This window comes from Falco cherrug, chromosome Z (genome assembly GCF_023634085.1).
Source record: "Falco cherrug isolate bFalChe1 chromosome Z, bFalChe1.pri, whole genome shotgun sequence".
In the NCBI taxonomy this organism is placed as follows: domain Eukaryota; kingdom Metazoa; phylum Chordata; class Aves; order Falconiformes; family Falconidae; genus Falco; species Falco cherrug.
The window spans coordinates 24,271,194-24,289,470 of record NC_073720.1 but is presented as its reverse complement, the minus strand read 5'-3'; the positions used below and the strand labels follow the sequence as shown (position 1 = coordinate 24,289,470).

The 18,277-nt window shown below is 40.9% G+C and overlaps 1 protein-coding gene across 3 annotated transcripts in view; it reads right to left on the bottom strand.

Annotated features, from left to right (window-relative positions):
- Positions 1–18,277, bottom strand: part of MAST4 (microtubule associated serine/threonine kinase family member 4) — a 274,356-nt gene that overhangs the window by 170,599 nt on the left and 85,480 nt on the right. For 2 of the 3 annotated variants that reach the window (XM_055699400.1, XM_055699403.1), the window contains exon 4: positions 699–773. The exons of the other annotated variant lie outside the window; for it this stretch is intronic. In XM_055699400.1, coding sequence (XP_055555375.1) covers positions 699–773 — 75 coding nt within the window. The remainder of the gene's footprint in view (positions 1–698; positions 774–18,277) is intronic. 3 annotated transcript variants of the gene reach the window in all.

The following is an 18,277-nucleotide window of genomic DNA, read 5'->3' as shown; positions in this document are numbered from 1 at the left end:
TCTGGAAGTGGTAGTAATGGATACACAGTTTCATTTTTGCTGGACAATCACAAAAAAGATAAAAAGTAGATACAGTTTAACAGTTACTGATGCTCTAAAATACCTGTTACTTTTTATTAGCCTAGAGAAGTTCCATAGTAACATCATGCTCTCTGAGTATCTCAAGGTTTTTCGTCGTACATTGTTAACAGAAAGCGTATCTCAAAAAGGTGAAACCACCTTACAAACTAACCAGTACTGCTATTACATCTTGTAATATCATCTTTTGATGCCGTCTTTTTTTCACTCTGAAACACCATATCACAGCTTGATAATAGACTATTTGATTATTTTCCATATCCTTGCCAATTTTGTAATTTAATGAAAGCCTTTTAAGAATGACAGAAGCGAACTGCACATGTGTTTAAGAAAACTGTCACCACGCAAAGAAAACCAAAGTAAAACACTTCATGCAGGTTCTACTTCACTTTGCAGATACAAAATACCTCCCCCCAACTTTTTAAAGTACAACAGCCGCATTTGAATATGAAACTCTCCAGTGCTGAAGTTCACTTTTACAGACAGTGATTGTATCATTTGCAGATAAGTAAAAATAACTAAATCTCCCACCAAGCACATAGAAGAGCTGCTCTCTAGTAACAATACTCTGCTGACACAACATTCCATTGTGAAAATGGTCCCTCAGTAAAGGCACTCACTTTTGTAGCTGTTGGTTCCACTAGCCTCTGACGGTGGCGTGCTGAGTTGAAATGACTCTTCTGAGGTGCCCCTTCCTGACAATGAATGGAGAAAGGGGAGGAAGAAGAACAGAGAAACAGGGGAAAATGGATCATGGAGGGGACGGAATGGAGGATGTTGGAGAAGGGAGAGTATTTAACTCAACTGCATTTTCACTAACTTTGTAAAAGCTTTATTACATCAATTTCAATAATACCACTGTATAAATATCACAAAGAAATGACATTTTTGCTAGAAGTAGCCTCATGAAGCTTTTATATTGTGTTATTCATATGCATTTAATGATGCCGTCTACTTTAAATAGACATATATGCACACATGTACACATGACTACTTCATTTCTAGATACACACATTAAAGTTTAAAAACCCACCCGTTTCACTCTTCTCAAGTATACACATCATCTTACATTTTCTGTATCAATTTAAGAAGTTACATACAAAAGAACCCAACCCACTAGCCATCCCACCCAAATGGATTCATACTCTAAAGACCAGCATCTCCTCTAATAAAAGAAAGACTTTTCAGATTCACATTCTCCACCCAGACCTTCAACAGACTAACATAGTTCAGGTATTTTTACCTAGCAGAGGTTAGTACCTTTTCCTGAGAAAACCTGAGAAATAGCAGGCTCACAAATGTAAAAAGATGAGCATTTTCTCTTAGGAAAAGAAATCTGAAAGAGCATTCCACTGAAAAGATGGAAGCACAACAGTCTTCATCACATGTGTAAAACTCTTCAGGATAATACCTTACTGCAGCCACTCTTAAAATTACTTGGATTTTTGCAGCTGCAAATAAAGGACTGCCTCCTAGGCTTTCAACAGTCCACCGCTCTGTTGTCTGTTCTTGCTGTTTCTTGTGGTTTACTCCTACTGATTAAAATCCGTACCGAACAATCTCTAGAACAGAGACCAGTCTGTCCCTAACTTTCTCCTACATGGATGGAGCTATTCACCTTTCAAGAAAAAAAAATTTTGAAAAATGACATCCACATACCAAACTGCCTAAGTACCAAAAAAAATTGGAACTAGAAAAATAACTTAAGCAAAAATACATACTTTGAGTAACTGTACTGTATAGTCTGAGATTTTACAACGGGGAAAACTTAGCATTTGTATCTCCTTTTCCTCCAATGAAGGGAAAGAATACTACAGATTTCTATTTCTTATGCTGGTGTTACTACCTCTCAGGCTTTAGCAGATCAGATTATTGGAGAAGTTTTGGTTCTCTTTCACACTGACACTCCCCCTTTTACTGAAATCGTCTTGAAACTCTTCAGACACCTTAAAGCCACACTGAAGAGGCGCGACTCTAGTACATCTAAAAAATATCCTCAATTAAGGTATTAGGATGAACAGTTTTTCTGGAAACTGATTCAATTTTTTTCTTAGTTCTAGACAGCCTGCATTCAATTTAACAGCCTTGCAATGTTTTAATCACCTGAAACAACAGCGCTTGCTCGGTTTGCACTCAAAATTAAGAAAATTTCTAAGTTAATTTGCTGCGTGACTTCTACCAAATACGGCATCTGAACTTTCAGGAGATAATTTCTCAAGATTTTATGGCACTGATGGAAGAATTGGAGGTGGTTTTTTTTCTGGTGTGTTTTGTTCTTTGCTCTTGACATATTTTAGTATTAGTTATTATGTCTGTTCTCCCTTCCTTCCAAGACTTTTAACAATCTGCCTAAAGATACTTAATCTTGAGTCCTGTTTTTGACAGCTTAAATTAAGATTATTAAGAAATACTTACACTTTCACAGATGATAACCAAATAAACAGGAACACTTCTACATAACACTGCTTCTGCTAGAATTCAATGAGAGCATTTTTTACTGACATACGTGCACAAAAAACAAGGTAGTGCAGGAAGAACTCTCAAAACACCAAGTTGTGCCAACCAGCCAAAACCGAAGCAAATCTTGGGTTTGCCTGTAACTGCGTTTTTTAAAGGCTAGTTTTAAAATACAGTGCTGTTTCTGGCCAAAGCACTTGAATTAATCTGGTTTCTTTTTTGCTTTGCACTCTCCAGCACTTTTAAGTACATACTGAGGAATGCAAGGGTTTATTTTCATTGATATGGAACATGAGCACTATTACTGAAATCAGAAAAAGACGACAAGAGGTTATTTATCCAATGCTGTCCATATCCCACACAGCACAACAGTCAAAAGATTCTTCCAGGATATGAGAGATACTAGTTCAAAATCCTCTACCTGCTGAATATTCAGAAGACAGAAAACCTATATTTAGTTTCTTCTCCAAGATACTATAAATACTCTGTCTCAATCTCTCCACAAACTTTCCAGTTAGACAGCCTCTCATTGCTGTAATGAGTATGAACTCTACAGTCTGCTACTTCAGGTATTGATCTGATGGGGAGGAAATGTGGGTCAAGAGTCTGCTCCAAATGACAGGAAGCAGAGGATGAAAATTCATGAGACCATTTCCCTTTCTTTATCACTTTCAGAACCAGTACACAATTCCTTCTAGGAGTCTTCTCTTAAAAAAAAAAAAACAAAACAACCCAAAACCACAACACACCACCAAAACCAGTTGCATTTGTAAAATGCAAGATAGATCCGCTCATATTTCTGAAAAGATATTCACAGGGTTCTTCAACTGAAAATACATTTCTACTCAATTTGGCAAACATTTCTCGTGATCTCGAGACTCTGCTTTTCCAAAAGTAGTTTTTACCACTCCTTAACAAAAAGGCTTCCACTCTCAGCAAGACACCATGCAAATCCAGCTATGTAACTCAAAAGTATCTAGTGGAAATAATCAAAGATTATAGCCAGCTTGGGAAGGTTACATCATATTCAGCGAATTAAAGACAGCAGGAAGAGTGGAAACTAACACTAATTAATAGAATCAGCATTACAGAAAAATTAGTTGTCTAACACTTGCACAAACATTTGGTGACAATTGCAGAAGGCTTTTCTACTGATGGTACTGTCTTTTGACAACACTCCATTAAATTACTGGTGTAACTGACTAAAGTTAGCAGGAAGTACTAGGGCTAGGTCACCTTCTCTCTTCTCATTTTGGGAGACACTCTTGAAACCTTTAATCATTTCTTTCTAAATTCCTCAATGCCTTTTCCCATTATCATCTGACATTAAAGTTTAATGTAGTTAAAAAACAGATGCTTGAAAAGGGTCTCCTTTCTACCACAGCTTGGATCCAATGGTAGGGTCCACTTAATCCTCACATTAACCAGCAAGAGTGCTGGTCTTCAGAGGCCCTACCTTCTCTCTTATTAAGGTTATTAACCCATGGTACAGGATCTCCTGTTACAAACTGAGAAGCTGGGAATTCTTCTCTGTTACGGGGCAAGGTTTTTTTCCATCTTGTCTCCCCTTTAGAATGCATTTCAGGAGCAGTTAAGAGCTGCAACGAACAGTTTACACCTGAAAAATCCCAATACAGCACAGATACCATTTCAGAAGCAAAAAAGTATACCTAAACTGGTGTGATTATTCCTGTGAGAATGGAAAGAGTCTTCAGGCTATTAAAATGCTTATGTGGGCTGTGCCTCCAATGACACCAGCCAAGTTGGTACACCAGTACAACATCCTTAATTAAATGTATCAACAGTCAATTTTATTAGCACAAAATCATCAGATGGGTAGACTTGGTGCAATACTGTCTTTTAGCAGGATTAACATCAGCAGATCCATGATATACTGCTGCAGAGAATCCATAGTAGTTTTGATACTAACAGACAGTAAAACTCAAGACAGCTACCAGATTCACTATCCCCTGTGTTAACAACAAAGGAAATTTCAGTTCTATTTTTAATCATAAATGTATTCCTCTCACTTTTGTGCTGCTAGTCACTCGGTACCAAAAGCTTCACATCCTTGGTTGGACACTGGATGTGAGCCATGCCACAGCTTCCCACCATGAAGACTTCAGCAGCAACCAGATTCAGGAGCTCCTTTCCCCAGCTCTTCCACCAGCTCATTCCTGCTCTAAAGCCGGAGCTCACTACTCCACCTACTGTACCTGTACAATTGTGTGTGGTTCTAGTCTGTAAAGCCCCACACTGAAACAATTCAGGCCAAACATAGCTGCTGTGGGAGCAGGGAGGGTCACAGCCAGTCTGGTGAACTGAGACCTGGGCTGCTATGAAATGGATCACCGAAGTGAACAGCCAGACTGGAAACTCCATATGCCACTCTGCTACTAAAGCTTTTTATGACGGAACAGCCAGCAAAGCCTAGCAGGCAAATCCAGGCAGGGAAGAAAGTTTATCATCAAGAAATGTTATCACATGAAAAGAGCTACCTTGAAGGTGCAACTGAGATCAGCAAGAGATTAACAAAAGCTGTTGGGACAGCACATGTGAAAAACATAACCGGAATTAGAGATCACAATAAAGATGAGAGTAAAGACAAGCCTGTTCTTTCACAATGGAAAAATTCAATATAAAGCATCTGACGTATGCAGAGACATTAGACCGTATGCATACAGGTTTTTCATTACATGATAACCTTATGCCCCTTAGTATTGCATTCCAGCTGATAAAAGAAACCCACAACCTTCTGCAAACATCAGCCACATGTACTGCTCCAGACAGCACTGTCTGATAAGGGCAGAGAAGCCACAGGAAAGAAAAGGCTAGGATCAAGGTCAGTGTCTCAGAATCACAGCGATCCTTCATTTAAGAAGGAAACAAAAAAAAAAAAATAATCTGCACATTGAAAAGGCTATGCATTCAGAGAAACTGCGGTTATTACCAGCAAAGCACATGTGGATGCATGATACCCTCACAGGGTGAATGTCCTTTCCAGAGAAACAGGTCAGTCGCAATTATCAGTTGACATAATAAAATGGCAAAAAACTAGCTCCTTACAAAGGGCAATATGATTCACATCAACAAGGAGAGCTGAAGGAAACACGGAAGAATCCTACAATTCTCAAACATAGCAAAGTATTTTACATAGATGGAATGCAGAAAACTGGCCAGGAACCAGAAAGATTCAGAGATTTATTAAATTTAACAGCTGAGTAGTCTGAGAAACACCCTTGTGGAAAACAGTCACCTGTAAAGAAAAGAAGAAAAAAAAAAAAAAGAAAAAGAAGAAAAATCACCAACCCCCCCACAAGAGTATAAGGAGCATCAAGTATTGAACATGCTAGACAGCTTATTTCTAAAGGCACAGAAGCCTGAAAGGAGTTGTGAGGAGAAGTCTTGGCTGCATATGCTGGTAGCTAATTCAACAATGTACATGCTTTAATACTGATACCAAAAAAAACAAAAGCACTTTCCATAAAACAAGTTATCATTAACAGCATAGCTGTTCTCATGAAAATAGTATCAAGAGACAATGAAGTGAGAACATCAAGTGACACAAGCACACACTCTTATCTGAAGAGATTTCTACCTAGAGATCGAAGCAGTCACCATACTTCTTTTTTCCTCTCCATTTTTACTAGCTGCCAGACCAAGATCAGAAGCAACAATGGCAGTAATTTCATACAGATGAGATGAATTCACCAACAAACACCACAGCTGGTGCCTGACAGATTTACAAGTATTTAGCTTTTAGAATTAAAAAAAAAAAAAAAAAAAAAATCACAGCAACAACATCCACTCAAATTTGCTCAAACTGCTTGGCAGTTTTATGGCACTTCCCCCTAACTGCATCCTGTCGAACACTGACAATCATTACAGTATTTGAACAAAGAGTGCTGGTCCATTTTGATGGAGAAAAAGGCAAGAATTAATAACTGACAGGATTTTCAGTGATACTAGAGAGAACACACATGAAAAACAGGTGCTTTAAATATGATCTGTTCTCTAGAATAGCTCATTTGCAGATCTCATTAATTGAAAAGTGCCTGAATCGTCTCCCTGCCATCTCCTTAGAGCCTGAAGACAGGAACACACACTTCACATACCTACAAGCCTAACCAGCTTTATTGTGTTTGGCATCGGAAAATCTTTGTATTGATTTGTCATATAGACTCCACAACAGTCAGTAATGTTACTGAAATAATTTAAGGTGTCTTTAGGGTGAAATGGGCAATCAAAAAGCATACAGTACTATGTTTTGCAGCAGTGCTAAACAACTAACTGGAATATTCCATTCTTAAAGCAAGGGGCGTAAGGTGCTACAAAAACCATTAAGATGACATCAGTCCTAAACACAAACAAATAAAATACATAGGAACTGAAGGGGAGAAAATAAAATGTACACACTAAAAAGGTGGTGGTTTTGTCATAATTCTATTTTGAAACCCCAAAACACCCTATAAAATAAGACAAGATCAGTTCTGCCAGAATCTTGTCACAGATGCTCAAAAATGAGCAAGCCCTCAGCTGCCATCTCAATCAGAAAAGAATAGGGTTTTACTGTGAGCTTAAAGATGACATAAGAAAGTCAAGAAACAGCACAAAACCAAAGTTGGCATTACTGGCAGAGCAAATAGCAAGCAACATAAAGCAAAATCCAAACACTCATGACGGAAATTTATGCTGAAAGATGAAGATCTACACAGAGTCCTAAGAGCATAGACAAGAAAGTAAACCAAGCGCTATTTGAGAAATGAAACTGAACTAACTCAAGAGTCAATCAAGATGTTACACCAGTTTAGCTGGCACATTCTCAGAACTAAGACAGAGACTGCTGTCTTCAGAAGATCAGGGACAAACACAACAAGGTCTCTGCAGCCATCTCACACAAATACCTTTTAATAAAAAAGTCAGAATCACTTACCACTACTGCAAAGCATACAAATACAGTAACATCCCCTACCTAATGATATACATGACTTGCTTTACGTTAGATCTTCTCCTCTGCTGCCAACCAACCCAAGAAAATTGTAGATTTTGGCCACCTTGCCCTAAGAACAATTTTGAACTGTAGCTTATAGACAACAGCAAATATTCAGAGCATAAGGGGAAAAATAAGAAAACGCTATTCAGCTTCATGCTTCAATGTTAAAATTGCTATTTATCCTTGTCAAACAGTCACAGATACAGTCTAATAATACAACATACTTGGTCGCTACTCCACTTACAGCTAATAAACTACAATAATCTTTTATGCTTAAACAGAAACACACTACTACATCTTGAAGAACTGCAAAAGGAAACAGCACACAAACTAATAAAGACTTGGAGTACCATAAAACATAGCTTTTAGCCTGGTCATAAATATTAGCTCTTCCTAATTTTTCATCTGTATTACTCCTTCCTTTCTTGCACTTCTCTACATTTACTAAAATCTTGAAGAACTTGAAGTAATTTAAAACTAGGAAACTCTGTTCACAGGGGGCACTGGAGTCCTAAAATCAATTTTCCACCCATAACCTAAACTTTCCAGCTGTGCCCGTGAGTGTTGTATTCAGAAAACGTAAAGCAGCAGGGATTATTTTCAGGTTCTGCACACAAATTCTGGCTGCTAAATTCCCTAATGTACCTGCAGAACTTATGTACAACCAAACCTTTTTAACGCAACTGAAATGGAATCCTCCTTCTTGTAGCATAATTTAAAAGCAAAAAGATAAAATACATTAGAACACTTTGCAGATCAAAAGAACTCAAAACAGAAGTTAATACAAGCACACACACACCATACACTTTTTAGCACATCTACATTGCTTTTCACATAGGAAGAGAAAGTTGCACTGTGGGACAGGAGAATAATCTGCATTAGCTGAAAGGCATCTTCAGATATATTTATGTGATATAGCATCATTTATCTGTAGAGAACACCAAGAATATTCAAATACACAAAACAAATATGCAAAAAACCGATATGCTTTCTAGGTAATTTAAGTTCTGAAATTCTAGCTTTCTAGGGCTAAAATACTATCAGAAGAATCATAACGTGACACTTAAGACAACACATTAATGTCCTTCAGTGCACTGTACAAGCTAGGTGTTCTAAAAACTACCAGGTTCCCAACACCTGAAGAAATCCAGGAAAACATGAGCTGTTTGGTAACAGGAACTATTAGTTACAAGCTGCATCTTTTAACTAAGGACAACCTTCCAGTTTCTTTAAGATTGTGGTTTTGAAAACTTAAAAACATTTTTGTGACATTTGATCACTTGGAAATTTTTTCTTTTACAGCACCTGCATAAGGATAACGTTTTTGGTACAGTGCTGCTAAACTGGATCTCCTGTATCTGACAGCAAAGGTTAAAACCCACCATCCTTTAATACTTTTCAATGCAACTGTTTCCTTGTTTTGACACAGTGTCTTGGCTAGGGAGGACACCCAAGTGTCATACCAAGTGCTGTTTGATATCCCTATGAAGCTATGCCAACTATATATATAAAACCAAGGAATTTCAAAAACGACAGAGTACTCCAAACATAACATGCTCTGTAGAAACTCAGAGTTTACATCTAAAGTCTCTGAAGAGTTTGCTTTCCCTCAAGGGTACAGACATTGGAGTGCAATTATCCTTTCTATCACTAATCCCAGTTTCTGCAAGGCACTGAGGAGTGCTCAACTTGAGAACTGAAGTCAAGGCGGACTTGAACAAAGAGGCAGGGGAGAATCCAAGAGGAACACGAGATCAGAAACTGAGCCCAAGTAATTGAGTAACATTACAGAGGACATGAGTTGTTCACAAATTATGAAATTGCAGTTTTGAATGTTTTCCTCTGTGATCATAACAATAATTCACAGATTTTTTTGCAACTTTAATGTTCAGATGGATAATTGGCACTGCTGTAAGCAAAGAAGTTTATTGCTTCAACCTAACAGCAAAAAGGAATTAATAGCATCTCAAATGCTGTGGGCAATTTTGATGAAACCCATAGCTTAAGAAATGGAAAACTTAAGACTTAAATCAAACAGTAGTGATATGGAGAAATAGTGTGAAATGGGGACACTGGACATCGATTGTGATTGTATATGTCTGCCCAGGAATGTGGGTATGGTCACTGGTCATGGGTGCGGTGTCTGGTCACATAGCCACACAGCTTTGAGGAGACACCTACAGTTTTGAGGAGACGCCTGCCCTTCTTCCTCTAACAAAGGGGCTATTTAAAAAAGAATGAGAAAAGGATAAGAGATACTCCAATGCTATCTAGAGGGAGGGAGTGCTAAGTCTCCTTGCTGGAGAAGATCGGATGGGCACAAGGACATGAATCACCTACAAACCTGCAAGACCACCACATTGCAGGCAAAGGACTGATAAGCTAATTAACATACGACGCGAGAGTAAGCGGGTTTAGGTAACGAATATGAATATTCAATTAACACCTATACATTTGTTTTATTGTATAAATGTGAGATGGTTCGTCACTTTGGGCATGCACGCTTGTGGAGGAGCAATCCCTCGAGCATCTGCACGCAATAAACATACCTACTTTATAACTTTCGAGTTATAGAGTCTAATTCCGCACGTCAGTAGTAGTGTATCAGTTGGTGAAAACAAATTTCAAATCATTATGTTAAACATGACACACGAAGCAGCACCACAGTCAAAATTGCATCAAACTTGCATGAAGCACCTTACAAAAATTTCAAGAAGAAAACATGGAAAAGTACTAGTTTCATTAGTTGTGACGGAGTGAGTAAAAACCAATGATAACAAAACCATCTGTCAAACCAAGAACTACCCACAGAATTGAAAAAAAAACCCACAAAAATTTCAATCAGAAGTTACTATCTTTCGTGCAGCTTTTATTCCTACTATTACTAAGCAGGCAAAAAAAAAGAAAAAAAGAAAGAAAAAATACAAGCAGATTTTGGGGATAAGCCAAGTGACTCTGCAACAGGAGCTAAGGAGCACACAGAGGACTCCAAAGCTGGTTTTCTTTATGCCTCTTACAACACAATCAAGCTCAGTTCAAATCAGATTCCACTGCTGAGCTCACCAAAGGCCTTGACATGAAGGAATGTTAAGTTTATGCTTTGCCTTCCAAACCTAATACAAAAGACAGTCAGCTTTGTGACATACTGTAGACATTATCAAGAAACATTACTGCAGTTACCAGAAGGCATTAGTAAGAAGTGTTACATGGGCTACAGACACCAAGTTTGGCCCCTTGCCAAAGATTTTAAGTTTGAAAGCAGCAGGGGTTTGGGGTTTTTTGGTGGCTTTGGATTGGTTTTGTTTAACTTTATACCCTAAAAAAAGTGACCACACCACCAAGAGAAGCAAAAACAGAAGAGAAGGTTAACTCTCTCAGAAAAGTTTTCACAGCTCAAATAACAAAATATATGTCTGACACAAAGCCTTTTAGAGGACCTGGCAAATACCTAACAAAGCATGAATACTTGGAAAATAGAGGTGAATTAACTGATCAAGAGATTGTACACTCTATTAGGCCTGCCAAAGTCACAGCAAATGAGGAGAGGGGAAGTGTTCTTTGTATCAGTGTCTCTTCTCTCAGAAGATTGGTCCTTCACTTTCTAAAGGCAGCTATCACTGCCCATCACTATGTAAAGCAAAAATCTATTCTGACCTTCACATCCCTCCCCCTGCAATAAAAATAGGTTTAAAATGCCCTGTCTCCTATAGCAGTGCCTACAAATGCCTTAATTTACCAAGCCTATACAAAATTTGGGGGTTTTTTTACATTTTACTTCTATGCATGCTGCCTATGTAAACACCTTGTAAAATGAAAGCGTGTCATACTTTAAGTAGTTCTGAGCATTACTTTGCAGATGTAAGAAATAAAGTATTAGACAAGGCTAGGCTACTACTAAGCAGAAGACGAATGCAGCGTGCAGCCACGCAGCTATTCCCACACAACACCAGAAGATGTACATACCAAGTTCTTCTCAAATGATTAATCTGGAAACCGCAAATTGTAAAGTTGGGGTTTTGGTTGTTGGGTTCTTTTCAATCCTTCTCTGGTTCCATGCCCTCCACAGACTTTATCTTCCACACACTCATCAAGAGGCAGAGACACGTAGCAGACCTGATTCACACCTACACAAGTCCTCTTTCATACTGTAAATTCCATTGCCACCAGTACAGAAACACCAGCAGAGAAAATGGATCACATCCCTCTTGCCTAGTGGGAGGGAGAACACTGTTGTATATAGCATTTAAATCCATGAAAATTAAGAACCCTTCCAGAACCTCATCTCTAAGACTGACTATTCCACCCTTTCTCTTCAGTTTGCAACAGAGGCCAAAATCTAATTAATATTCTCCAGCTTTTATCATCCTTTTTTCTGTAGCAGACCACTCCAAAAACAGACTCCCAAGCATGAACTACATCCACAAAAGAGACAGTTACTCTCTATAGTTTCCATATTTTCCTTCCTCTCCTAATAGACTCCGTATTTCCTTTGCTCTCCTACTGAGTGTGGCTTCCCAACTGACCCTTCTACTTCACATGTCAATTTTCAGTATTTCAGAAAGTATTACTTTCATGAAGCCTCCTACTCCAGAGAAATAATATAGGAGCCACAAATATGGCCATTTTTTTCACAGAAGTTACTTTCTTTCTGTCCGATTTCTCAGAATGCATTTTTAGGTAAGCCAATATGCAAGGACTTGGAAAATCTGTAAGGTTGTTGTTTTTTTTTGCGAAGGCCTGGACACTTCATGTACCATGTACCAAATTTCAAAATGTTTGCCTACAAAAGCCCATGATTTTCCTGTACTGGATGTGGAGGAAAGGGGTAGTCAAGGTGTCCTGGTCATGCTGAGTATATAAACTGGGGGAAGAAGAAGGCAGGGGGGGACATTTGGCATTATGGCGTTTGTCTTCCTGAGTAACCGTTACACATGATGGAGCCCGGCTTCCCTGGGGATGGCCGAACGCCTGCCTGCCCGTGGGGAGTGGTGAGTGGATTCCTTGCTTTGCTTTGCTTGTGTGCACAGCTTTGGCTTTACCCTTTTCCCCCCCCCCTTTCTATTTTGCTGTTATTGTTAGTGTAATTGTTGATATTGTTGTTCTTACCTCTTTATTCTGTTTAAAATATTAAATTGTTCTTATCTCAACCCTTGACTTTTACATTCCTTTTCCAATTCTCCTCCCCATTCCTCTGAGTGAGGGGGAGTGAGCAACTGGCTGCGTGGTGTTTGGCTGCCAGCTGGGGTTAAACCACGACACAAGGCTACATGATTGTGCCCCTTGCCATCCTTTCTAGAAACATGGAATTAGTATAAACAGACTCCTCAGTTCCGCCAAAATAGCAACACTCCATTTACCCACATTTTCATTTACACTGCCTGTTTTCATTTCTACAGCAGTGAATCTGAATTTTGCAACTGAATTCTTTTTACCTCACCACCACCACCACCTCCCAAATCAATGCATGAAGTACAGTATTAGAAGATTTTTAATTGGAATTTTCCATGTTGGCTATAACCATATCTTGTAAACTCAATGCAATGCAGCCATCCTGAATTTAAAGAAGCCTTAGATCCCTGTGAAAATTTTCTAGCACTTAAATGTATATATCTATACATACCTAGAAACAACAAAACAAATAAACGCAGCATTTTCTTTGACATTTGGGAATTTTCACTTATAGCTGATTTCTCTGCTGTTGGTCAATTCCTCTGCAAGTCTAATTAAAAAAAGCTCATGTAATTACCCCAAGATTTACAAGACATTGCTTAGCAGCCACTCAGAGGCAGAACTGAAATTAGCAAAAGGAAAAGGGAAGGCCCAAAGCATCTGTTCGACAAAGAGAAAGCTTCATCAGCTCTGGAAGCGTGACTGAAGCTGGCTGCATCTGGCAGTAAGATTTCTCCCACATTCCCACATCCTTCTTACAGACTGAGGAAAATGTGTGTTACCTATACCCACCACAACGTGGGTTTGGAGTCTTTGGTTTGAGGCAGTATAAAACACACTGCTCAGACAAACGCCTACTAGATAAATCTGTGAAAGAAAGATGAAACATAGGCTGTTCGCAGAATGCAATCAAGAACCAAGAGGAAGAATATGCAAGAAGTAGTTAGCCATCTTCATTTTTTTAGAACTTACTTTCAATACATACTAAATTATACTTACTATTTTTAGAAGTTGAAAGAAATAGTCAACTTTCTCCTGATGTTTCTTACAAATAAAATGTGTTCTTTGTAATTAAAGCTTCAGAATCTGCTCACCAAAAAGGAGCACACAATACAGATTCAGAACCTTTTATTTTCCTGTGAATACAACCAATGTAAGCAACTGGACGTAAAGGAAGAGTCTGTAGTAAGGTGACAGGTGTATGTATTCAGGATGCAACAAATTAAAGGCTCTGTTTCTCTATCAGAAAGCCTGAGCACCGATCACATACCAACCCAAAACAAGATTTATCCAAGTCTACATATTTACTTAAGGCTTATATTTTGAGGTTCAATTCAAGCTGCTTCCTGGCTTTTTTTAAGCGCAGCATGATGGTGCATGGAATTAAACACAACTACATCAGGTTCCCATCTCAAAAGGAAATGGTTTGTGTGTCCTGTATATCAAGCTTTGAAGCAAATGGTGTACAAATAGAAAAAAAACAGCAGCTGCACCAACCCAGCTTTTTAATTTAAGCACACGCTGCTTCCTATTGTATGACTGGTTTAATTTAAACGCACCTTCACCTAAGCAAGCACACAGCTTTTAAGCAGATTTACCTGCTTTTATAATTTCTGCTTCTAACAAAAGAACTGATGAAGTCACATGAAGTTAACTGACCCTTCACTGTAGATCACAGGTATTTCAGAACAGTCCTAACCCAGAACCTTTCTTTTTTCCTTTGTTTTTTTCCTTTTTTTGTTTGTTTTATTAAATCCCTTTCAGAGTATTCTCAATAGCCTTTAAAAGGAAGTACCACTAACACGTGAGAAATAAAGAGGGGAAAAAAAAGATACACGGATTAGTCCCACAGAACAACAAAAGGGCAGAAGAGTTATCTGGGTTTTTTTAATGGTAAGAACATAGACTGCTACTATAAAATAACCAACTCGTTACTTTGGGATGTACTATAAAAAGCGGGTATCAGCCAAGCAGGCAACTCATAGGCTTCATCTAACCAGTATTTACTGACAAAATTAAACAGGGGCTACACTCCTTGTCACATGTCATACCGTCTGCCTTCCAGCTCACAAATTCATCATGCTAGTCTATAGGCTACCTGCATGGACAACAAATGAAGATAAAAACACACAAGAATGTAAGGAAATTATGAAGACAGGATTCAGTTGTGGGTCTAATGAATACAACTTGAGTGTAAATAGAACTCCTCCCCTTCCATCCTTCTCTAAATGGCAGCAGGTGAGCTTGAATGCTTTGCACCATCAGCTGTTCTTCTCTACTGTAGGACCAGATTCTAAAATAGTCATGAGGTGTGCTGCTTTAAAAACAATTTATTACTGTGTGACCTTCAAGCGTGAATTGGTCTTTCTTTCTGGTACCGGATTATTTACCATATAGCTTTCATTCCTCTTAAGTGGCTATGTTAGCATATGCAGGAGTAAGCAAGTGTTCTGTAAATGACTACTGGTATTCATTCAAAATTACTTTGTTAAATGTTACAGAAGACCAAAAAACCCAACCAACAAAGCAAATACAACTCAAAAATAACATCTGCAGAACTCAACAATATGCTGTCACATTACAATTTAAGTTACCCCTTAATCAGAACAGACTGCTGTTCACTTCTTGTCAAAAAGCAGAAATCCAGTTTACACTGGCTCAATGGATTGGTTGAGCAGCAGAAAATCACATTCTGCTGTGACTATCTACCTCTTGAAACTTTTAAATCCTCTCCCTTAAAAGCTGTCATCTGCAGTACCAACCTGCAGCACAGACTCTCTTTCCTGCTTTACAACCAATTAACAGAAAAGATTTAGGATTTAAGGACCAAATAAAACCTCAGTATCTTGTTACGAAAGTTATTCACTTCCCACAGGCAAATGCTATCACACACAAAGTTAAAGAAAAGCTAATGGATTCTTAGAAGACGAAGAGACCCCAGAGAGTTTTAGGACTTCTCTGTGCTACATAAAAACACAGGCTACAGATTTTACTTGTCTTCAGTCATCTAACAGAAATTGTCACACTTGATCGGCAGCACCAAGCTGAAAGCAGTCATCTGAAAGAGCATCTTTCTGAGAGGCTGAGAACTGTGCAAGTCCAGTGCATTTTAAGCATTACAAGCAGTTTCACATTACTTAAGAATAACGATCCCAAATGTAAGGAGGCTTTCCTCTTCACCCTCCTCCTATTGAAACACTGCGGATGTAAAGGAAAACAAAAGAAAGGAAGTACATTCATCGCTGGGAGCGACTTGAGCGAAGGGGCTCGCTGAACAATGGGCCAGAATGATGTAGTTTGAGGTGGCGCTCCATTTTGGTGAAATAGTAACAAAGTAACTACACCCTGCACTCGATCCCTGTCACATGCGCTTGACTAACGCACTCTCCGCCAAGGAAAAAGAAAAAATATAAAATTGAGCGTTTAATGCGTTATCCAAAAAAGTATGGGGCTCGACCCTCGGGTTCAGCCAGCATACGGTACCCGCATTTTCCCACAGCGCGCACTCCATCTGGGACACATCATTTTCTGGAGTTTACGAACGCCAGCGCCGAAGTCAGCCCAGAGCCGGCTGCGAACGGCAGCGCTCCGCCTCGCCGCCGTGCCAAGCGCGCCGCAAGCGCCCAGGACGCCGCAAGCGGGAGAAACTTTCTCCCCCGGGCAGCGGCCGCCGCTCCCGTTCGCAGCGCGCCCCCCGCCCGCAGGCGCGCCCCCCGCCACGCCTCTGCGCCTCACGGCAGGTGAGGGCAACTTCGCCGCTCAGGGCGGGCGCGGGCCGCGGCGGTACCGCCCGCCCGCCCTACCTGCAGCCTCCGTCTGCGCAGGATGCTGGGCTCGTCCATGGCGCCGCCCTGCCGCCTCACGCCGCGCGGCGCCTGGCCACGCCGGACTGCCCGGACCCCGCGCGCCGCTCCGCATCCCCGCAGTGCCGACCGCTGACATCACGGCTGCGCCGATTGGCGCCGCCGCGTCACGTTACCGGGCGAGTTCTACACCCCGGCAACTTCGGCGCGCGCCGACGGGGCAGCCCCGCGCACGGCGCCCGGCCGGGGCGGGGGGAGCGCTGCGCGACACCACCGGCTCGGCCCCGCTGCGCCGCCACCGCGCCCGGCACCGTGCGCCTCGACAGGCCGAGGTGCCCCAGCCCCACCTCGGCCCGGGGGGGGGGGCCGGGTCCCGCCCGTCCCCGCCGAGGAGGCCAGTGCCCCGCCCGGCTACGGCCCGGCCCGGCGGCTCCCACGGCGCTGCGAGCGCCGGGTCAAAACACGCCGCGCAGAGATCGCTTCAGGCACTCAGCAGGCGGGGTGTTCGCCCGCGGCACCCCCGGCACCCCCAGCAGTCTGATTCCGCCGGTTCACACTGCTCCGTCTCGTTCCCTTTCCATTCAAGGCGGGCGAGAGATGAATAGTAAGTTTGCGAGTACTTGCACAATGCAGCAGTAGTAAGGTGCTATCAGCACCTCGCACGAACCGCCCCGGCCGGGCTTCCCCCCGCGGCGGGCGCAGCTGCCGGTCCCCAACCCAGGCCGTGACCTTGGGCTGCCCGCGCCGCCCCGCTCACCTGGCCCGAGCAAGGAAACCCCCCTCCGGCAACGACTCGGCGCTGCATCGGGAAAGGTTAAATCTGAAAACACCGATTTCAAGGAGGAAAAGGGTATTGAACTCTTCTTTATCAGCTAAGCTGCTGGTTAAAGAAATCATTGATTTCCCAGGCCCCCTCCCCCCCCCCCCAAAAAAAAAATTTTTTTAAAAAAAGCTGTCATCACACTTAGCTATTCCATTAACACCATTAGCACCACCATTAACAGTCTAGGATGAGGATTATGACAATTACACCCTCAAATGCAGTATGAAAAAAAATATTGATTTCCTGCCAGATTGCATCATTTTGAGAAGTGGTCCATGTACATTCCATAGCTGTAAAACGTGCTGGGGGCAAAAGCATTTAGAACAAAAAATTGAAGGACTGCTGAAAGGGTAACACTGAATAGTAACAGCTTATCTGATGTGAAGAACAGCGAAAGAATAGGCACTGCTTTTCCCCAGCACTGGTGAAAAAAGGAGCGTCTCATTGTATTTTTTTCCACTGAGAAGCTACTCAAGTGACTGTTGGTAGAAAAACTGGAGTATTTTAAGTGCCATGTTTTCAGAAGTCCAGGGAAGTGGACACGCTGTAACTACAGACACCTGTTTCTGTAAGTACAGGAATGGAAAAACATGGATGTGTTTAACACCAATTCCTATGCAGCCTTTGTTTGAGCACATCAGAGAAGAGAAACAAGAGCACACCAGAGTACGCCCTGTCAGATGTTGTAGTTAGGATTTTGAAACACTCATGCAAACACTGCTTTTGCATGTGTGCAAATCACAAGCAGAAGCAGCATAAACTAACTTGCCAACCACATGTATGTGCATGCAGCACACACACAATTATGCACCAAACCAGACCTAACTTCTGTAGCCAAGTTAAAGATCTCCATCCACATCTTTTCCATGCATTGTCTTCACATCACCACAAGTCAATATACAATTACTATTTTATCATTCTAACCATTCAAGTTAAGCTTTAAGAACCAGTTTC